The sequence below is a fragment of the Gopherus evgoodei genome, chromosome 9 (assembly GCF_007399415.2).
Source record: "Gopherus evgoodei ecotype Sinaloan lineage chromosome 9, rGopEvg1_v1.p, whole genome shotgun sequence".
In the NCBI taxonomy this organism is placed as follows: Eukaryota; Metazoa; Chordata; order Testudines; family Testudinidae; genus Gopherus; species Gopherus evgoodei.
The window spans coordinates 50,538,777-50,562,306 of record NC_044330.1 but is presented as its reverse complement, the minus strand read 5'-3'; the positions used below and the strand labels follow the sequence as shown (position 1 = coordinate 50,562,306).

General features: G+C 43.6%; 1 protein-coding gene across 5 annotated transcripts in view; it reads left to right on the top strand.

Moving 5' to 3' along the window:
- The window catches only part of PPP2R3A (protein phosphatase 2 regulatory subunit B''alpha), a 165,029-nt gene that overhangs the window by 77,865 nt on the left and 63,634 nt on the right, over nucleotides 1–23,530 (top strand). For all 5 annotated transcript variants that reach the window (XM_030575839.1, XM_030575842.1, XM_030575840.1 and 2 more), the window contains 4 exons: nucleotides 2,258–2,518; nucleotides 6,363–6,466; nucleotides 14,366–14,468; nucleotides 16,679–16,753. In XM_030575839.1, the coding sequence (XP_030431699.1) occupies nucleotides 2,258–2,518; nucleotides 6,363–6,466; nucleotides 14,366–14,468; nucleotides 16,679–16,753 (543 nt within the window). The remainder of the gene's footprint in view (nucleotides 1–2,257; nucleotides 2,519–6,362; nucleotides 6,467–14,365; nucleotides 14,469–16,678; nucleotides 16,754–23,530) is intronic.

The following is a 23,530-nucleotide window of genomic DNA, read 5'->3' as shown; positions in this document are numbered from 1 at the left end:
GTTCAGTAGGGCTGATTTGCTAGAGGATTTGACTGTGAGCGTATCTTTGGGTGAGAATGTGGGAGAAGGTAATGGATGTGTGCACATGACTTTATTCTATATTTCTTGGGTTTTGTGGTTTTATATTTGGCATTGTTGTCTCTTGACAACCTTAACTGGTTTACACAAAGTGTTTTTTCTTTGAAGTTCCTTGTCTTTTTTACAAATGTTTCAAATAAAGACATTGAAAAAACATAGACAGGAAGCTTAAAGTTTATTTTTTTAAAATAATATATGGTTATCCAATTAGCCCCCGAGAGACTCTCTCTCATGTAGTTGTTGCATGTGGCAATGACAGTGTCCCTAGTAAAGATGTCTGCTATTTCCTATTGCTCACAATGGAACTGAAGCCAGGTGTCTCGCCTCCCTATGTTTGGTTCTATGGTTAGGAGACTGGACAAGAAACTGTTCGATGTCAGGGAAACGTTGACATCACAGGTGGGCTCATCAGCCCTCTGTTTCTGCCATGTTACTGTAAACAACTGAGTAAGCTAGTTAATGGTTAATAAGTTTTGTCTTTTTTCCAAAAAATAAGGTATTATTTATCAATGTGTAATCTGATGACTATTTTCTACTATTTCACATTAAAAGTGTTTAAGAAAGCCCCGGAACAAAGATCCCCATGTCATGTCTTAAAAAAAAAAGGGAGGGGGTCTTTTTTTAAATTCTAAATTTATAACCTCATAATTTAGGTATTCCAAAAGTACTTAAACTTAGAATATGATCAGGCTTATAATTTTAATGACTTTTCTCCAAAAAATATTAAAGTGAACAGAACTAAAAGACTACAGAGGTTCATTAATGGATGGCCTAGTGTGCCTCCCTAATAAATGTACATCCATTATAGACAGAATGGTGAATGGGATGAGATTGCTTAGTGAATGAGGCAGGGGTCTTCAGGGAGTGAAAGGATGCTAGGACACAGGACTACCAGCTTCTATACCTCTGGTTCTGCCACAGATTTCGTGTGTGGTGTTAGGCCAATAACTGAGGGTATGGCTATATTTGGAATTTCAAAGCGCTGCCGTGGCAGCGCTTTGAAGTGTGAGTGTAGTCAGAGCGGCAGCGCTGGGAGAGAGCTCTCCCAGCGCTGCATGTAAACCACATCCCTTACGGGTGTAGCGTGCAGCACTGGGAGCCGTGTTCCCAGCGCTGCTGCCCTGATTACACTGACGCTTTACAGCGCTGTATCTTGCAGCGCTCAGGGGGGTGTTTTTTCACACCCCAGTTGCAGCGCTGTAAAGTGTGAGTGTAGCCAAGGCCTTAGTCCCAGATTCAGGAAAGCACTTAAGCACATGCTCAAGTCTTGTTCTGAGCTATCTGCTTACATTCCTTTCCTACAAAGAAATACTCTTCTGAACTGGGACCTTAAACCAGACTTTTAAGATGCAACTACTAATTTTGTGTTCCTTGTCTCTTGGGTGCCCTCCTTGAGAACAATTTTCAAAAGTGCTGATGACTCACAATTCCAATTGAAGTACATGGCAGCTGCCAGTGCTCATCATCTCTGAAAAATCAGGTCTTGGGCATCTCAGTTTGGGCACCTAGTCACTAAGGCTCCCAGAATTATGAGACACTCTTACAAATCTTGACTTTAACATCTTTGGACTTCAGTTCTTCTATCTGGAAAAGGGGATAATAATACTGCCCTGCCTCGGGTGTCTGTTATGAGGGTGAATTCAGGCTCTCAGGAACTGTAGTGATGAACACCATAGAAATAAGCTTCTACTTCAATGAGGAAATAAACAAACAAACAGAAAAGTCCAACAACTCATTCAGTGCAGGAGCTGGCTGCTGTGCAGTTAACAAGTCGTGGAGGCCACACTGAATGATGAGAATGAAAAGAAATATTGAACAGGGCTTCACGCCCTGAACATCAGCCATCCTGTGCACTGAATGGGGCAGAGGTGCTATGGAAAAAGTAATACGTGATTTGAAATTTGTATCATAATGCACATGTACCGAGGGACGGTGCTAAGGTTGTACAGACAGCTTTAATCTGGCATTTCCTAGCTTTTGGATGTTTGACTTTGCAACCTTAATAATAATTTTAACATGGGAGTTTTATATCACTTTATACACACATGAATTACTAAGTATTTTTTATGCTTGTTAATGTCTTGTGCATTTGGAACAGGAGGGTTCCACCCCCTCCCCTTTTTTTTTTTTTAACTTCATATGGTAGGGAAAGTATTTATTTCTTGCATTATCTTTTCAGGTTCAAAATAAACAAGAGAAGAAGCCTGGGACTCCATCCCCAGTCCCTTTGAAGTCAGCAGTCAGCCCACGACCTCTTGTGACTGTGAATAAAGTCCTTATCAAGGCCCCTGTATCCATAAACATTCCACGTTTCTACTTCCCCAAAGGGCTTCCAAGTGTCTGCAACAATCATGAGGAGACCATTGCCAGGATCGAAGCATCCTTTACCGAGTTTGAAGATGAGAGAGCCAACATTTATGAAATGGGGAAAATTGCCAAGGTAAATGTAGCCATTCACTGAGTCACTCACAGTTTGGGGGGCAGTGAAACATTAATTACATTTATTAACTATTTGCTCAATTCTAGTTGCAGTTTTATATTTTTCAGTGCACAATGAACAAATGTACTTACAGTTTGAATGACTTATGTTATATTAAGGAAACAATAAAATAAGAATGAACACAATTAAGTCTCCGTGGGAAAAAGATGAAGTGTGTCACCTCTGATACACGCTGAGTCACATCTGACTCACAAAATGACAACTTCCCTGGCCAACAGGCACACCTGTTAGAAATGCAAAGAAGTTTAGCAGAGAACACATTCAAAACTGTTACATACAGTTTGGTTGTAAATAATTTGTCCAGGGCATATGGAGCTAAATTCTGACCTCACTTATGCTGGTGCAAATCTGGACTAACTGTTGGAATAAATGGGTTTAGTCTGGTGTGATATCAGGAACTAATCCTTTGCCTGTTTTTCTGTTCACTAATTGGTTCAGATTTTCTCAACTTTATTTGTAATTTGAAATTATTCACCAAACTTCTATAATTTTTAGCCTTTATATTTTTAATGAGTGCTTCATTATGAGCATTCAGGATCTGAAACTAGGAATTCACGCTGTTGGTTAGTTTTGATTGGAAACCTATCACAGACCCAGATCCCCAGATACATTGGTGCTAGTCTGCGCTACTAGGCAGGAGTGCTGGTGTACTTCAACTGCAGACATTACCAGTTGCCTCATTTAAGCTCAGCTCTCTGCCACTGTGATCCTGAGGTGGCATGAAGCAGGCCTACTCTATAGCTATGATTACACTTGAAGCTAGGGCTGTGATTCCCAGCATGTATAGATGTACTCACATCAGCTCTCATTGAGCTAGCATGCTAAAAATAGTCGTGTACCCAGGGTAGCATGGACAACGGTGAGCAGCGGCACAGGCTTGTCATGCCGAGTACATACCCAAGGGGTTCAGGCAGGTCTGTAGGAGGGGACACTGCTTGGTAACACCACCTCCAGCACAACAGTCTCTTTCAGCACATGATTAGCAGAAGGGGGATATGGCCAGCTAAACCCCATGTTGCACTGATTCTTGGATGCTTAGTTTGTATAATGCAGACGTAGGAGTTCAGCAGCTTTAGAGTTCGAACAGTCAGGAAATAAGAGCCTGGATCTGGGGAACACAACACCTGGTTCAGGAACCATTTGCCACATTACCCTATTCTTCCATGTTTCAAGCATGTACTCTCCTCACACTGTTAATGCAATAGCAACCATAACATAAATTCTCATTTATTCAATATACATTATTCATTGATGCTGTAGCTGGAACAGTGGCACTTCACCCAGGAGGGGCATTCTAGTTTCATGAGCAAAAATTTTGTGGCTGCAGAGACTGGCTTTGTAATAAAGGTGACAGCAGCTGTCAGAACACACCCTCTGAAAAGATGCCCAGGAAACCATCAGGTGTGGGACAAAAAAGTTTCATGTGTCACATTATGAGTCATGCAAGGGCAGCAAAGGTGTCTGTTGGGGCCTTGCCAGACTCAAAACAGAAAAAGCAGCATAGCTGTGCAGAGGAGACCAGTGCCTCAATCAATGGTACATCGAGACATCCCTGGGTCAGCACATTATCTGATGACATCAAGCTGTGACAAGGTCCACTGCTGCAATACAGTAGTACTGATATTACTCAGGGTTCTGAAGCAAGTGCAATAGAACTAGGAGCCTTTATTAATAAAACAGCACAATGTGAATCTCCATCCTTTTTCATTGCATACCTAGGCCTGGCTCATGTACTGTGTACTGAAATCAGGATGGTCACATCCAAAAGTAGCTATTCAGCTGCCTGGTGTTCTGGTAGGAAACGCGACAACCACAGGAAAAAGTTAGTGGAGGGCGCCAAGGAGAGAACTTTGTTCAACATAAAAAAAGATAAGCCTGTGAGAGAGGCTTTCAGTGGAAGGTGGGGCTTGTAATTCAATTAGTGCTCCCCCGCGTTTCCCGTTTCCAATCAGAATCACTTTAGTCGTGCCTGGATTCAGCTTGAGCCAGCTGCTCCTCATCCAAGAGACGATCTCTTGCAGGCATTCTGACCTCTTGGCGGTGGTAGCATCAGTTGAGAATGAGATAGAGAATGGAGTGTTATTGGCATGCTGTTGCCAGCGGAGCCTGTGGTCTCCCAGGGGCCTCATGGAGATTTCGAGGAGAAGCAGGGATAGTGTGACTCAACAAAGGCCTTCAGAGAGGAGGAGCAGTTACCCATCTCACTCTTTGGAGAGGAATGATAGGGGCCGGAGCTACAACAGAGCCGGGCTATCTACTCCTGCTACATCACATAGGCATCTTAGCAGCACCTTGTGGTACACTTGTCAAAGGCTGGAGGGAAGTCCAGAACTATGAGCAGGATAATGCTTAATTTGTGCCAAGTCAGAGTCCCCAGCACCTCTGGGCCTGGCAGGTCACAGCAGGGTTGCCAACTTTCTAATCACACAAACCCAAACAGCCTTGCCCTGCCCCTTTTGAGGCCCTACCCCTACTCACTTCATGCCCCACCCTCCTTCGCTCGCTCTCCCCCACCCTCACTCACTTTCATGGGGCTGGAGCAGAGGGTTGGGGTGCAAGAGGTGGTGAGGGCTCCAGCAGGGGGTGCAGGCTCTGGAGTGGGGCCTAGGATGAGGGGTTTGGGGTGCAGGAGGAAGCTCCAGGCTGGGGGTGAGGGGTTTGGAGTGCAAGAGCAAGCTCTGGGCTGAGGCAGAGGGGTGGGGTGCGGAGGAGGTTTGAGGTGCGGGCCCTGGAAGGGAGTTTGGGTGCAGGAGGGGGCTCAGACATTGGGATATGGGAGAGGCTACTGGGTGCGGGCTTCAGCTGGGCGGCACTTATCTCTGGCAGCTCCTGGAAGCAGCCAGCATGTCTGGCTCCTAAGCTCAGGGGCAGCCATGTAGCGCTGTGCGCTGCTTCTGCCTGCAGGCACTGCCCTTGCAGCTCCCATTGGCCGAGGTTCCTGGCAGGTCACAGCCCAAGTACTTCTGAGCCTGGCAGGTCACAACCCTGGCACCTCGGGCTTGCTGCATGAGTTATGAATGTGAAAAAATTGCTTGAGCCCCAGCCCTTCTTCCATTACAAATTAAACACTGGAGCAGGGGGATCTTTTCCGTGTCTATGGCTGTGAGGAGCTTATCTTTTTAGTTCCAGTAGGGCAGTCTCTGTCCTGTGCTCTGGTCCGTACACAGATTGCAAGGCGTCTAGGAGGTTGGATGATGTAACCAGCAGGCTCAGTATGCGACTGCTTCCTCAGTTATATTGTCCAGGAGTGGGAGGTTGCAGTCACGATGGTGGCTGGGGAACTCTGCAGGGTCGAGCATTGGCTTCTTGATGATTGGATTGACTGCTGCATTTTTCAAGGAATTTGGCGGGTTTGCTTCTCTGAAGCACCATGGAAATCATAATGCACTTGTTTTCCTAGGCTAGCACTTTGAATTGCACCCAGAAGTAAAAGCCAGTGCAGATGCTGATCTCATATCCCATAGGAAATTTAGTCCTAGACGCTGCAGACTGCCTCTCTCTATATGCGCCATCAGAACAAATGGGATTATCTTGCCTATATGTAACAACATAGGGAGGGCCAGGGAGCATGGTGTTCTTAGTGGAGGCTGATTGACTCTGTTGACTTCTTGTGTTGGCCTGATGAGGTATAAGGCCCAATGGGTTCTGTATCGCGGTGTGAGAGCCCACAAATTAGATTGTTTGTTGACAGAATATACAGTTCATGAATAAATAAGCCCTTTCTGTGACTGTTTTAACATCCCAGCCTTCTCAGCTACGGTGTATTTGTGTGTTTCATTTGCAGGTATGTGGCTGCCCTCTGTACTGGAAAGCCCCCATGTTCAATGCGGCAGGGGGAGAAAGGACGGGATTTGTATCTGTACATTCGTTCGTAGCTATGTGGAGACAGTGAGTACAGCATATAAGAACGTTCTTCCTCAGAAAAGGAAAAGGCCAGCCACCCAATTGCTGCCCTAACACTTCTTCAGTTCTGCTTTCCTGCTCACCCACCAGGCTCTTCAAACCCCTTCTCCTTCTGTCCAACTAAATCTGTCTTTTAAAATCGACATTGGTTTCAGTTATCTTCCCCATCATTTACTGAATGTTTGTTTCTCCCAATGCTTTAACAGAGTCTGCATCCATTGATTAGGAATAGCCCATATCTGCAAATGTTGTGTGTATGAGGTACAGTGACATGGACACTGAGTGAGTCTGGAGATAGTATCATTCCCTAGAATAGTGGGTCCTATTCTGGGATGGACGGTAGAGTCCTTTATGCTGTAAATTGTTTGGCAACCCCTGTTGGAGGCACAATTCCACAGGATTGCTTTCGAATCTGGCCCATTTGGGAGGAGGAGGGGGAGGGAGCGCTAGGCAGTCTTCTTCCAACTGCAGAGCCTCTCTTTGGCACACTTCCTACTTGGGCACTTTAAGTGTGCCTATCCTTGCATCTCCCTGGCCTGTCTCCAAAGACCCCTCCCTGCCAAAGTGGAGCACAGCTCTGTGGCATTCAGTAGAAGTGCACCCCCGGCCCTGACTCTCTGCATCGTGTTCCCTCGCTCCAGTGAATATGCAACCATTCTGCTCCCTGGCATTGATTCAGGAAAGTGCTTAAGTTCTGCAGACTTTGTGATGATATGCTTTCCTGAATCAGGGCCCTGTCAGCCACTGTTATTTGTTATGCTTGTTACTTTACATCCCCCGAGGTTAGCTCTACACCTCTCACAGGTGGAAAGACATTGTCTCTAGAGAGCTGACAGTCTCTCACGAGTGCTGGTGCAGCGTGTGTGTGCGTAACTAGAAGTAGGGAAATGGGGCAAGAGAGGAGGAGGCTTACAGTGACCGGTCACATTGTTACTGGGATTAGTCCTACTTACAGAATGGAAGCTCAGTCAGGAGAGGAGTCTAAGGAAGTATTTAAATGAGGAGATTGAAGGGCGTGATGGAGGAGAAGTAGACGGGCATCCCAAGTGCAGGGGGCAAAGAGAGTGTTACGATGATGATGTGAGGGAAGCAGGACTGGGGCTCTGCTGTCATTGTGGAGGTGTGGGAGGAAGTAGAGGGTAAACTGGAGGTTGCTGAGATGTGGGTGGGAGTGACATGATACAGTGGGTCAGATCCTGAGGCTTTACTTGTTTTTCATTTGTTATCAAATGCCTGAGTAAGCACGTGGCCCTGTAAGAGGAGTTTCACTGTCTCTGGAGTATGCCATTGTCAAGGCTACTTTCTGAATTCTCTCCTGTGGCTACTGAGAGCTCTGGCTAGAAGGCTCAGAATCACAGATAGTGTGAGATGTAACAGCCCTGTTATCTTACCCAGTCTTTGTGCCTGTAGGACATGTCTGCAATATCACTTAGTTTAATTTTTAAAGTCCCAAGCAGTATGATTTCCACCTCTTCCACAGCCCAGTTCAGTGGGCACCCTTCAAATCCTTCAAACTGCCTTTGGAGCTGTGCTCCCTAGGTATTTCCTGAGCTAAATATAAAAACTGTTGGGATAACAGCATCAAGTTACCAAAGTAAAACTGTAAAATGTATAAGGATAGTCACAGTCAGATTGTTTTTGTTGACACATATGTTGTATCATAGGTTCCTCCACTGAGTCCTAATTAATCTCTCTTGCATATCAAATAGTTCTTATCCCTTCTTCATTGTCATAGCCTTCAAATATTTGTAGACTGGTATCATGCCCTACTTTGTCTTTTCCTTGCCAAACTATTTTTTGCTGTTTTAATCTTTCCTCAGTTTCTCCGGCCCCTGATCGTTTTTATTGCTCTTCTATGAAGACCCTTCAATTTTCAGACATTCATAGATTCCAAGGCCAGAAGGGACCACTGTGATTCTCAAGTCTGACCCCCTGTATAACCCAGAATTTCCTAGAACTTCCCCACAATAATTCCTAAAGCAGCTCTTGTAGAAAAACACCCGATCTTGATTTAAACATAGTCAGTGGTGGAGAATCCACCATGATCCTTGGTAAATTGTTCTAATGGTTAATTACGCTCACAATTAAAAATGTGCACCTTATTTCCAGTCTGCATTTGTCTACCTTCAACTTCCAGTTATTGGATCATGTTAGATCTTTCTCTGCTAAGAGGCCATTATTAAATATTTGTTCCCCATGTGGGTACTTACAGACTGTCATCAAGTCAACCCTTAACCATAACCATATTGAAACAGGCCTTCTTTTTAAAACGTGGATGCCTAACTTTAAACACCCAAGTCCATTTTAGGCACCTAAATAAGTGGCCTTATTTTTCAAAAGTGCTAAGCACCCAAAAATCTCATTCAAGGTCAGTGGCAGCTACTTAGTGTGCAGAAGTTTTGAAAATCAGTCCACATATTTTAATATGGTCTTGAGAGCCCAACTTTCTGCTCCCATTTTAAAATAGCTCAGCCAGAATCTAGTGCCTCTCTTTTTGGTGACATATGCATTTGCATATGCAGCCCAAAGCCTCCCTGCTCTTTCTGCAGCAATCAAACTGCACATTCATGTCTAATTTGCCGTTCACTATCACAACAGCCTCTCCAGTGTTAAAGTTGCAATTCTTATTATAAAGGCCTATATTAGTTTCTCTGTAGCTTTGGGATTGCAAGTTGGTTTAGCCTGAAAATTGTCAGATTCACTCTGCAGCACAGCAGCATGTTTCTGCAAAGAGTGATTAAAACTCACTCTGTTTTAATGTTATTGAAAGTTTTTCCTAACTTTTGCGTCAATACTTCATTATGACTCTAAAAATGCTCTTCTCATTAGATTTTCACACTGATTTATGAAAGAAGCAATTTAAAGAGAAAAAATAACCAAAAATTTAAAGAGTTAAAAACAGGGCATGATGCTCCATCAGTCAAGCTGATGGAGGAAGAATATGGTGACTGAGCGTACTTTTTAATCTGTCCCTTAATGGGCTGGGCCTACGGTAACTGTCCACAAGGCATGCGTGCTAGATCCACTGTTTACACTTAAAGAGACAACATAAGAAATCTCTGTACTCATAACCTTCACTTAATAAGTGTTAATGCATTTCTCTAGAGGGACCATTATATTTGCCCCTATTTTCAGATTGATGTGATGGAGCCACTTTGATTAAGTATATTGCATATTCTGTATTTGGTAATGGGTAAAGTATTCGTGACATGCGATGATGAAATACTTTATATTCCAGCATTAACTAAGGAGGAGCATCTACTAAAGTTAAACATTTTAAATCAGCAAGACTAGATTACATGCACCTCAGATTTATAGCAGAACTGGCTGAGGAGTGGGTCCCGCTGCAAAGCCACTGAACATGAACTCCCAGTGCCGCGTTATGGCTAAATGCTGTGCATTTGTTTATTTAACCATTTTCTACAATTTCCTGTTTTCAAGCCTCTAATGCCTCAGTCCAGCAAGTACTTAAATATGTCCATAACTTTATGCACCTGAGTATTCCCAATGAGTTGAATGAGACTATGCACATGCATAAAGCTACTCACAGGTGAAAATGCGCATAGGACTGGGTGCAGGTGTCTAATAACTAATTATTTTTAATGATAAGTAATTACTAGTAAATAACAAATAAATAATGTGTTTTAATTTTTGCAGTTCTTGAAAATTACTGAGTAATTTTTTTTTGAGTAACTTATTGTTTCCATCACAATAACTGGTGAAATCTCTGGAGCCTGATACTTTCTACATTGTTTCTCAGTCCCTGTTATGATTATTTTTCAGTAAGGGCTTGGTGAAAACCTGGGAATTTCTCATTTTTGTGTATGTGTTTCGGTTCTATAGACACCAGTTATTTGGATAACTGTGTTAATCTTGACCAACAATGTTACGCAGTAGGAAATAGCGAAGACTGAAATAATGTTCCACTCTTCTGAAGTACTTACTCCTCTGGGTCACAGACAGAAGATATCCTATAGAGCATATTTCCATTCAGTAAAGCACCACACCCTGCTAGCAATTTTTATAGTTGGAGCAGATTCCCCTCCACAGCCTCCCTCCCCAACCTTCTCCACTTCCCACGCACACACTTGACAAAAGAAGCCATTGTTTGCCTCTTTGGGGTGATTTGTATGGTAGGGAATTTTGTCAGTAGAATTTGGCAGCATCTTCAAATACTGCAGTCTTGGAAAAAGATTAAAATATAGGGGAGAGATTCTATTATGGCATCTGATTGGATCCATCTTTAACGGATGCTAAATGTTACATTTTTTTTCTATGTTAAAAGAGATCAGAACTCCATAAGAAATGGATATTAGCAATATATGTCTTGATTTTAGTAAGGCTTTTGACACAATCCCACATGACATTCTCATAAGTGGGGAAATGTGTCTAGATGAAATTACTATAAGGTGGGTGCACAGCTGGCCGAAAGAGTGTACTCTCAGAGTAGTTATCAATGGTTCACTGTCAAAGTGGGAGGTGTATCTAATGGGGTCCCACAGGGGTCAGTCCTGGGCCTGATGCCATTCAATATTTTCATTAATGACTTGGATAAAGGAGTGGAGCAGGGCCGGCTTTCAGCTGATTCCCCCGATTCCCCGGAATTGGGCCCCATGCCTAAGAGGGCCCTGCGCCTTAGGCGTCTTTTTTATTTTATTTATTTATTTATTTTTACTCACCTGGCGTTGGCGGGGGGGGTCTGCTCCAGGTCTTGGGCAGCATTTCGGCGGCAGGGGAGTCTGCTCCGGGTCTTGGGCGGCATTTTGGTGGCGGGGGATCCTTTGGTGCTGTGGAAGACCCGGAGCGGACCAGACCGCCGCTGGGTATTCAAATCAGGCCCTACCATCCATAAAGCCGGCCCTGGAGTGGAGAGTATGCTTCTAAAATTTGCACATGATACTAATCATAAGGGTAGTTAAGCTCTGGAATAGGCTTCCAAGGGAGGTTGTGAAATCCCCGTCACTGGAGGTTTTTAAAAACATGTTGGAAAAACACCTCTCAGAGATGGTCTAGGTTTATGTGGTCCTGCCTCAGTGCAGGGAGCAGAACTTGATGACTTCTTGAGGTCCCTTCCAGCCCTACCTTTCAACGATTCTATGAATATTGATTTCTAAGGGCCAGTTCTGCCTCTCTTACACACACAGGGTGCAGTTCTCCCTTTTGCAGAGGACTAGCAAAAACCCTATTGTGCCACATACTTCCTTCTTAAACCCCCAAGTTAGGGCCTAAATGGGATTCAAGTGGTATATAGGCCTTATGCTTTTGCTTTGCAGAAAGGTGAATTTCACCCATTCAGAGTAAGAGAGGCATACTCATGTACTAAAAATGTAGTTTTCAGACAGTGAGAAGACATGAATCTTTCCAACTGATAAGGGAAGCTAAAAGTATAAATGAAAAAATCTGTGGCCAGTGGAGTTAAGGACAATAAGAATAATTTTTTAAAATAAATAAGAAACAAATGCAATCATCATAACATTGATGTAGGTCCAGTATTAGATGGGTATAGCAAAATTATCAATCATGATGCAGAAAAGGTTCTTCAATAAATATTTCTGTTGTGCATTTGAAAAACAGCTGGATGACTTATTTTTTATCTTACACAGTTAATTAAATACTTTCTATTCCAACAGTAACTAGGTAGAATGTTAAACAGAAAACTGCTAAAGCCAAACATTTTTTAAAACTGCAGGACCAGATAACTTGCAACCAAGAGTTTTAAAAGAATTAGCCAAGCAGGAGATTATCAAGTAGAAGTAGAGAGGTGATATTACCACTGTATATTGCATTTGTGAAGCTATTACTGTATACTGTGACCAGATCTGATATCAATACTTCAAAAAATTGGAAAGTCTAGAAAAGAGCTGCAAGAATGATATGCAGTCTGGAAAACTTGCCCTGTATAGAAAGAGATGAGGGAAACTCAATTCTAGATTAGTTTATCCTAGAGAAGATTAAGAAGTCACTTGATCATAGTCTGTAAGTACCTGCATGGAGAAAAGAATTCTCTAACCTAGCAGACAAAAGCATAAGATGATCCAATGACTGGTAGCTGAAGCCAGCCAGATTCAGATTAGAAATAATAATAATAATTAATTAACCATTGGAACAATTGACCTAGAGTTTTCCACCTCTTTAAGTGTTTTAAGGCAAGCCTGGATGTCCCTTTCTAAGAGATCTGCTCTAGCTCAACCAGAAGTTATAGGCTTGATGTAGGAATCACTGGGTGAAATTCTTTGGTCTGTTAAGCAAGAGGTCAAATGAGATGATCCTAATGATACCATCTGGCCTTAATACCTGTGGCTCTATGAAATGGGAATGCTGTTCTAAGATACCTGTAGGAAGACTAAAGAGAACAAAACGATACATTTTTAGCAAATAAGCACAGAGATTGATTTCTTCAAGTCTCAGAATTTAAATAAACCAAGGGTAGGCAACCTATGGCACGCATGCCAAAGGCGGCATGCAAGCTAATTTTTAGTGGCTCTCTCACTGCCAGGGTCCTGGCCACTGGTCTGGGGGACTCTGTATTTTAATTTAATTGTAAATGAAGCTTCTTAAACATTTTAAAAACCTTTTTTACTTTACATAAAACAATAGTTTAGTTATATATTATAGACTTGTAGAAAGAGACCTTCTAAAAATGTCAAAATGTATTACTGGCACGCAAAACCTTAAATTAGAATGAATAAATGAAGACTCAGCACACCACTTCTGAAAGGTTGCCAACCCCTGAAATAAATACTTAATGTAAACATTTGACATACTGCACTGCATAGGTAGGCAAGTAACTGTACTGATGAATCCCTACAATGAACAGTAAAACACAGGGATAAGAAGTACTATAACTGTTGCCTTCAGAAGGCTTTTTCTTTTTCTTCAAGGCAATCATTTCTATTTGACAGTTGTAACAGTTATGGAGCTAGCTGTGCCAGTGCCCCCCTGAGGTGTGTGGCCTCTTTCACCTTCGCTGTCTTGGGGTGGAATCTTGTGATTCTTATACTCTTTGGCCAGACCCTAAGAACACGGCCTCATGTACAAATTACTTGTAACCCTGCAGGGCCAACTGGTTTCAGATGCCTTCGTTTCTTCCCTTCGGGGTCCTGTGATATTGACCAACAGCCTCCTTCAAACAAAGGTGTTTTATTTAGCAGTTGGAACAAAACATAAAACAAAAAAAGAATTTTAAAAATAACAGCCTACTTGCATTGTCTTATCTAACGTTACGCTGCCCTACAAGCCCAGTTAGATGCACTTTCCTCTTCAGCTGCAGACACAGAACACAATCAACTTGCGTTCTCCTAGCCAGCCCAGATCCTGCTGTGTGTCTGTGTGACTCTGTCTTGACCCAACCTTTTCAAACTGGCTTGGACACTCCCCCAGAGTGTGGGCTAGTCCTATGAAGGTTACTGGCTCTTGGAATGTCTCTTAGCAACTCTCCCATTTAAGTTGTTAGGTGACTATTGGATGGGCAGGCTGGCGCAGCTACCCAGATAGACCCTTAGAGTAAAATATCCATCCCCTTTTATGAGACAGTGACACCTCGGTGGTGACAGATCCACCTTGGTGGTGAAACCATATTAGCAATCACCAAAGAGCACACCTATATTGTCACAGTAACATCAGGGAGAAACAATATTCAGCCCCTCCAAGAAACACTTGGGCATTGTTTCAAGGTATCAAGGAAGAAAATAAGGTGTTACCCTTCTGATGTCAGGTGTGCATAATTTACATGGTCACAACTTTGCATAAATTACATAACTTCTGGCTGAAATTTGGCACTTTAAATAAGGAGCCTAACAATCAAACTGTGGCTTCTGATTGCTATGTCCTCTAAGAGTATGAATTAGTTTGAGTAATTTAGAGCCTTATCTCTCTCTCTCACAGATTACTACAGAGCTGCCATGATGATGCAGCCAAATTTCTTTACCTTCTTGCAAAATCCAGCTGCAACTACCTAGAGCAGGAGGATTTCATCCCACTACTTCAGGTACATAAACCTTGCTCAGCAGTACCTGGTTGAGTGAGCAGGGGGAAGGGTGTTGCTAATTTGGGATATTTGTTTGTAACTTCTTCAGTGTATGTAAAGGGCATGCAGAGCTTTGAATAGGCTCTACTTGGGGAGGAACTTTTTAGACTTAAATTTAAATATTAATGTAAGGGGCTGCTCATTTTTGAAGGAGCTGAGCAGTGGCAGCTCCTGCTGAAGTTATGCAAAACTTTAACTTGACCCATGGTCTCCAGTTGGGGTAACCATTTGGAATTAACAGGTAGCTAAACTGAATCCACCCAGCTCCTCCATGTGCGTGTATCTGCAAATCTCAAAACTCAGGACTGGAGAATATACAAGGCACTGTGAGATCGATACATATTAGACTAAAGTATAAAACCTTTGCATGTTAAGATGCAGTTAACAGTTAGTTATTTACTTTACCTAATAACACTTCTTCCAGACTACCAAGTGCAATCTACCATTAAAATATTTGCAAAGAATTATGAAACTAAAGTATTGTAAATGTCAGCTAGCCTATTACATATTTATATTCCACTGTACAAAAAGCTTTTCTTTGTATTCTACCTAAATTATCCTTGTTTTAATTTCATCTCATTGCTTTTTCTTTTACCATTATACACTATAAAAAACAAACATCCCCCTCAATTCTTGGTGTCTAGTTCCTTCAGATATTTGTAGCTGCATATCATAGAATCATGGGACAGGAAGGGACCTTGAGAGGTCATCTAGTCCAGTCCCCTGCTCTCATGGCAGGACTAAGTATTATCTAGACCATCTCTGACAGGAGTTTGTCTAACTTGCTCTTAAAAATCTCCAATGATGGAGATTCCACAACCTCCCTAGGCAATTTATTCATGTCCCTCCTTAGTTTTTGTTGCTAAGCTTTATACGTAGGAAGCTCTTTTAATCTTCCTTCCATAAATTAGTCCCTCCAGCTCTTCTGATCATTGGCCCATGCCCTTCTCTGTGCTCCTTCCAGTGTTAATACACTTCTGATACTGTGGTGCCCACTGTACATAACCATGGAGATGTCTTGAGGGGCAAGATTGGATCTCTCAGATGGTGCTTGCCTTCCCCGCAAAAAAACTGGTACCATTATGGGGTGGTGGATAAGAGTTTTGGGATGGATTTTTCTTATACTTCTTGGTGTCACTTTTCATATTTCCCCTCCTAACTGACAGCAGCTTCATTTTGCATCTGCCAGTGCAATCTAAGAACTGTATAATCCTTTTTGTGGATTCAGAGATTCCAAGGCCATAATGGACCCTGTGATCATCTAGTCTGACCTCCTGTATAGCATAGGCCAGAGATTATCCCCAAAATAACCAGTCAGTCAGTGGCTATTCACCACCACTGGCCCTCAAGGAGGCCATGCTTATGCTCAGAGCCTCCACAGCATCTTCTTATAGATGGAGCATAGTCATGGATACTTCCCTCTTGCCACTGGAGATGCTTGTAGTGCAGGCATGTAGTGCTTATGCAGCCATCCTGTTGGAGGCTTCTTCCATTCACGATACGAGCAGGTCTTCCACAGTCAGGAACATGTCACAACCATGCAGCTTTGGCTGAATTCCATACCACTAGGCCAGGATTTGGCACTAAAAAATAATTATTCTGAGAGAAAGAGAAATTCAAAAATAGTCAAGTTAGTATGGAAAAGGTATGGACTGTAGCTATGCATATCCTACCGATCACACAAGATTGTATCTTTATGAAAGAAGATTTAAAAAAGCAGCTTTTCTCCTTTTGTTGGATATTGCTCTGGAAAGAAACAAAGGGCTGTTTTTAAAGTCTTTCAGAAGAACACTTATTTCTGATGTATCAGTATGACAAATATTAATATCTGCGAGGCATTAAAAGGGGATTTGGGGAGGAAAGAGTCATATGGTCTAAGTAACTAAAATTTTTTTCTCTATCAGTAAAAATTAGTTTTCATCTGCTCACTAATTCTTCCTTTGTTTTTCTGTCTTTAAGTAAATCAAAATGGCCCAGCAGGTGCGTATTGTCCGGAAAATGCCTGTACTTTTACAAGGTTCATTTTAAAATATTGTAATTTATCTTTTTAAATGCTGCAGTTGCAGTTTGGAAAGTGCCACAGAGCATCACTTTATAAACTCAGTCATTTTTAAACTCTAATTAAAAGGAAAAAAACTCTTGTTCCAATTTCATTTGGTTTTGTCTTTCAGGATGTGGTTGAAACGCATCCTGGCCTGACATTCTTGAAGGATGCTCCAGAATTCCATTCCCGCTACATTACTACGGTAGGCTGACTCTGGAAGTCTCCACATAATCCTGACATTCCAAGTCCCTCTTGTTACGCAATCTGCCACTATTTATATGAGCAAGTGTTTTGAGTTATTTGGAAAAATATGTGTTTTACCCAGGCTAATAATGGTGAGCAATCTTATTGTACCATTTTGGCATTTAATTGTGCTGCAAGTTGGATTTTTTGGCCTCTCTCCTGACAATAGGCATCATGGTAGCCATGGAAATAAGTATGTGATCCTCAGCCAGTAGATTTATCATAATACAGATGGGCAGCTGAGATACAGCAGGGATGATCTTTGAAAAGACTCCCGTTGTTCTCTCTTAAGGCACATGAGCTCGAGGTTGCACTATTTCAGTGGTAAATGAATAACACAGATAAATGCCTATAGTAGCTGACATCATAGCCGTCCTTGTTAATATAACCCTGTTCAGTTTGTCCGCTTTCCATACCCGTTCCAGCCATTGCATTGTGTGGCTTCCAAAACTGTGGGGAGGCTGTACTATTGATTTATATTCACAAACAAAAAACTTAATTTAACATTAGCTAAGATTGCTCTCATCAATAAACTTAACCATAACAAATAAGAAATACAAAATTAAGGATTAATAGGTAGCAAAGTCAAGCACTCTCAAGTTAAGAAATGCTGGAATGAACGTTGGCCATGCAGTCTTTTTTCACCCCTCTAGTGGATATGCATTATGATACATTCTTTAATTGCATGCATAAATGACCACCTGTGAAAAGTTTGGTGTAATGACTTGGCCAGCATCTCTTGGAAACTTGGTGGCTGAGGCAGGGATAGAATCTGAGGTCCTATGTGATGCTGCACAAGCACTTACACCAAACTTTTTTGCAGGTGGTCACTTCTGCATCTACTTAAAGAAAGCAGCAAAGAATCCTGTGGCACCTTATAGACTAACAGAGGTTTTGGAGCATGAGCTTTCGTGGGTGAATACCCACTTCTTCAGATGCATGTAATGGAAATATCCAGGGGCAGGTATATATATGTGTGCTAGCAAGCAAGCTAGAGATAACGAGGTCAGTTCAATCAGGGAGGATGAGGCCCTGTTCTAGCAGTTGAGGTGTGAAAACCAAGAGAGGAGAAACTGGTTCTGTAATTGGCAAGCCATTCACAGTCTTTGTTCAATCCTGAGCTGATGGTGTCAAATTTGCAGATGAACTGAAGCTCAGCAGTTTCTCTTTGAAGTCTGGTCCTGAAGTTTTTTTGCTGCAGGATGGCCACCTTAAGGTCTGCTATAGTGTGGCCAGGGAGGTTGAAGTGCTCTCCTACAGGTTTTTGTATATTGCCATTCCTAATGTCTGATTTGTGTCCATTTATCCTTTTCCGTAGAGACTGTCCAGTTTGGCCGATGTACATAGCAGAGGGGCATTGCTGGCATATGATGGCGTATATTACATTGGTGGATGTGCAGGTGAATGAACCAGTGATGGTGTGGCTGATCTGGTTAGGTCCTGTGATGGTGTCGCTGGTGTAGATATGTGGGCAGAGTTGGCATCGAGGTTTGTTGCATGGATTGGTTCCTGAGCTAGAGTTATTATGGTGTGGTGTGCAGTTACTGGTGAGAATATGTTTCAGGTTGGCAGGTTGTCTGTGGGCAAGGATTGGCCTGCCACCCAAGGCCTGTGAAAGTGTGGGATCATTGTCCAGGATGGGTTGTAGATCCTTGATGATGCGTTGGAGGGGTTTTAGCTGGGGGCTGTATGTGATGGCCAGTGGAGTCCTGTTGGTTTCTCTCTTGGGTTTGTCTTGCAGTAGGAGGCTTCTGGGTACACGTCTGGCTCTGTTGATCTGTTTCCTTATTTCCTCATGCGGGTATTGTAGTTTTGAGAATGCTTGGTGGAGATTTTGTAGGTGTTGGTCTCTGTCTGAGGGGTCAGAGCAGATGCGGTTGTACCTCAGTGCTTGGCTGTAGACAATGGATCGTGTGATGTGCCCGGGATGGAAGCTGGAGGCATGAAGGTAGGCATAGCGGTCGGTGGGTTTTCGATATAGGGTGGTGTTAATGTGGCCATCACTTATTTGCACCGTGGTGTCAAGAAAGTGGGCCTCCTGTGTAGATTGGTCCAGGCTGAGGTTGATGGTGGGGTGGAAGCTGTTGAAATCATGGTGGAATTTTTCCAGAGTCTCCTTCCCATGGGTCCAGATGATGAAGATGTCATCAATGTAGCGTAGATAGAGAAGGGGTGTGAGTGGACGAGAGCTGAGGAAGCGTTGTTCCAGGTCGGCCATGAAGATATTGGCATATTGTGGGGCCATGCGGGTGCCCATAGCAGTGCCACTGATCTGGAGATATATATTGTCATCAAATTTGAAATAGTTGTGTGTAAGTATAAAGGCACAGAGCTCAGCAGCCAGTTGTGCTGTGGCATCATCAGGGATGGTGTTCCTGACAGCTTGTATTCCATCTGTGTGTGGGATGTTTGTGTAGAGAGCCTCTACATCCATGGTGGCTAGGATGGTGTTTTCTGGGAGGTCACCAATGCATTGTAGTTTCCTCAGGAAATCAGTGGTGTCGCGGAGATAGCTGGGAGTGCTGGTGGCATAGGGTCTGAGTAGAGAGTCCATATATCCAGACAGTCCTTCAGTGAGAGTGCCAATGCCCGAGATGATGGGGCGTCCAGGATTTCCGGGTTTGTGGATCTTGGGTAGTAGATAGAATAACCCTGGTCGGGGCTCTAGGGGTATGTTGATTTCTTCTGGTGTTAGTGTAGGGAGTGTCCTGAGTAGATGCTGTAGTTTCTTAGTGTATTCCTCAGTGGGATCTGAGGGAAGTGGCCTGTAGAATTTGGTATTGGAGAGTTGTCTGGCTGCCTCCTTTTGATAGTCAGACCTGTTCATGATGACAACGGCACCTCCTTTATCAGCCTCTTTGATGATAATGTCAGGGTGGTTTCTGAGGCTGTGGATGGCATTGCGTTCTGCACGGCTTAGGTTGTGAGGCAAGTGATGTTGTTGTTCCACGATTTCTGCCTGTGCACGCCGGCGGAAGCATTCAATGTATAGGTCCAGGCTGTCATTTCGACCCTCAGGAGGAGTCCATGTGGAGTTCTTTTTCTTGTGCTGTTGGTGGGAGGGCACCCGTGTATCAGTGCACTGTTCAGTGTTGTCCTGGAAGTATTCTTTGAGTCGGAGACGGCGAAAGTAGGCTTCCAGATCGCCACAGAACTGTATCATGTTGGTGGGGGTGGCAGGGCAGAAAGAGAGTCCCCGAGATAGGACAGACTTTTCTTCTGGGCTGAGTGTGTAGTTGGATAAATTGACGATATTGCTGGGTGGGTTAGGGGTGCCACTGTTGTGGCCCCATGTGGCAGGTAGGAGTTTAGACAGCTTACAGTCCTTTTTCCTTTGAAGAGCGGTGAAGTGAGTAATGTAGATCTCCTGTCTTATTCTAGTGAAGTCCGTTTGTATAGAAGTTTGGTTATTAATGAGAGTCTCCAGGTTGGAGAGCTCTTTTTTGATGTTTTCCTGTTTGCTGTATAGGATGCTGATCAGGTGGTTCCTCAGTTTTTTTGATAGAGTATGACATAATCTCTCACTGTGGTCCGTGTAGTATGTAGATAGCAGTGGATTTTTTACCTTTAGTCCATTTGGTATGATGTCCATCCGTTTGCATTTGGAAAGGAAGATGATATCTGTCTGTATTTGTGCAAGTTTCTTCATGAGGTTGATGGATTTCCATTCCATACGGCTAAATGCAGTGCCTTGCATGGTGTCAAGTATCAGAGGGTAGCCGTGTTAGTCTGGATCTGTAAAAGCAGCAAAGAATCCTGTGGCACCTTATAGACTAACAGAGGTTTTGGAGCATGAGCTTTCGTGGGTGAATACCCACTTCTTCAGATGCATGTAATGGAAATATCCAGGGGCAGGTATATATATATGTGTGCTAGCAAGCAAGCTAGAGATAACGAGGTCAGTTCAATCAGGGAGGATGAGGCCCTGTTCTAGCAGTTGAGGTGTGAAAACCAAGAGAGGAGAAACTGGTTCTGTAATTGGCAAGCCATTCACAGTCTTTGTTCAATCCTGAGCTGATGGTGTCAAATTTGCAGATGAACTGAAGCTCAGCAGTTTCTCTTTGAAGTCTGGTCCTGAAGTTTTTTTGCTGCAGGATGGCCACCTTAAGGTCTGCTATAGTGTGGCCAGGGAGGTTGAAGTGCTCTCCTACAGGTTTTTGTATATTGCCATTCCTAATGTCTGATTTGTGTCCATTTATCCTTTTCCGTAGAGACTGTCCAGTTTGGCCGATGTACATAGCAGAGGGGCATTGCTGGCATATGATGGCGTATATTACATTGGTGGATGTGCAGGTGAATGAACCAGTGATGGTGTGGCTGATCTGGTTAGGTCCTGTGATGGTGTCGCTGGTGTAGATATGTGGGCAGAGTTGGCATCGAGGTTTGTTGCATGGATTGGTTCCTGAGCTAGAGTTATTATGGTGTGGTGTGCAGTTACTGGTGAGAATATGTTTCAGGTTGGCAGGTTGTCTGTGGGCAAGGATTGGCCTGCCACCCAAGGCCTGTGAAAGTGTGGGATCATTGTCCAGGATGGGTTGTAGATCCTTGATGATGCGTTGGAGGGGTTTTAGCTGGGGGCTGTATGTGATGGCCAGTGGAGTCCTGTTGGTTTCTCTCTTGGGTTTGTCTTGCAGTAGGAGGCTTCTGGGTACACGTCTGGCTCTGTTGATCTGTTTCCTTATTTCCTCATGCGGGTATTGTAGTTTTGAGAATGCTTGGTGGAGATTTTGTAGGTGTTGGTCTCTGTCTGAGGGGTCAGAGCAGATGCGGTTGTACCTCAGTGCTTGGCTGTAGACAATGGATCGTGTGATGTGCCCGGGATGGAAGCTGGAGGCATGAAGGTAGGCATAGCGGTCGGTGGGTTTTCGATATAGGGTGGTGTTAATGTGGCCATCACTTATTTGCACTGTGGTGTCAAGAAAGTGGACCTCCTGTGTAGATTGGTCCAGGCTGAGGTTGATGGTGGGGTGGAAGCTGTTGAAATCATGGTGGAATTTTTCCAGAGTCTCCTTCCCATGGGTCCAGATGATGAAGATGTCATCAATGTAGCGTAGATAGAGAAGGGGTGTGAGTGGACGAGAGCTGAGGAAGCGTTGTTCCAGGTCGGCCATGAAGATATTGGCATATTGTGGGGCCATGCGGGTGCCCATAGCAGTGCCACTGATCTGGAGATATATATTGTCATCAAATTTGAAATAGTTGTGTGTAAGTATAAAGGCACAGAGCTCAGCAGCCAGTTGTGCTGTGGCATCATCAGGGATGGTGTTCCTGACAGCTTGTATTCCATCTGTGTGTGGGATGTTTGTGTAGAGAGCCTCTACATCCATGGTGGCTAGGATGGTGTTTTCTGGGAGGTCACCAATGCATTGTAGTTTCCTCAGGAAATCAGTGGTGTCGCGGAGATAGCTGGGAGTGCTAGTGGCATAGGGTCTGAGTAGAGAGTCCATATATCCAGACAGTCCTTCAGTGAGAGTACCAATGCCCGAGATGATGGGGCGTCCAGGATTTCCGGGTTTGTGGATCTTGGGTAGTAGATAGAATAACCCTGGTCGGGGCTCTAGGGGTATGTTGATTTCTTCTGGTGTTAGTGTAGGGAGTGTCCTGAGTAGATGCTGTAGTTTCTTAGTGTATTCCTCAGTGGGATCTGAGGGAAGTGGCCTGTAGAATTTGGTATTGGAGAGTTGTCTGGCTGCCTCCTTTTGATAGTCAGACCTGTTCATGATGACAACGGCACCTCCTTTATCAGCCTCTTTGATGATAATGTCAGGGTGGTTTCTGAGGCTGTGGATGGCATTGCGTTCTGCACGGCTTAGGTTGTGAGGCAAGTGATGTTGTTGTTCCACGATTTCTGCCTGTGCACGCCGGCGGAAGCATTCAATGTATAGGTCCAGGCTGTCATTTCGACCCTCAGGAGGAGTCCATGTGGAGTTCTTTTTCTTGTGCTGTTGGTGGGAGGGCACCCGTGTATCAGTGCACTGTTCAGTGTTGTCCTGGAAGTATTCTTTGAGTCGGAGACGGCGAAAGTAGGCTTCCAGATCGCCACAGAACTGTATCATGTTGGTGGGGGTGGCAGGGCAGAAAGAGAGTCCCCGAGATAGGACAGACTTTTCTTCTGGGCTGAGTGTGTAGTTGGATAAATTGATGATATTGCTGGGTGGGTTAGGGGTGCCACTGTTGTGGCCCCATGTGGCAGGTAGGAGTTTAGACAGCTTACAGTCCTTTTTCCTTTGAAGAGCGGTGAAGTGAGTAATGTAGATCTCCTGTCTTATTCTAGTGAAGTCCGTTTGTATAGAAGTTTGGTTATTAATGAGAGTCTCCAGGTTGGAGAGCTCTTTTTTGATGTTTTCCTGTTTGCTGTATAGGATGCTGATCAGGTGGTTCCTCAGTTTTTTTGATAGAGTATGACATAATCTCTCACTGTGGTCCGTGTAGTATGTAGATAGCAGTGGATTTTTTACCTTTAGTCCATTTGGTATGATGTCCATCCGTTTGCATTTGGAAAGGAAGATGATATCTGTCTGTATTTGTGCAAGTTTCTTCATGAGGTTGATGGATTTCCATTCCATACGGCTAAATGCAGTGCCTTGCATGGTGTCAAGTATCAGAGGGTAGCCGTGTTAGTCTGGATCTGTAAAAGCAGCAAAGAATCCTGTGGCACCTTATAGACTAACAGAGGTTTTGGAGCATGAGCTTTCGTGGGTGAATACCCACTTCTTCAGATGCATGTAATGGAAAT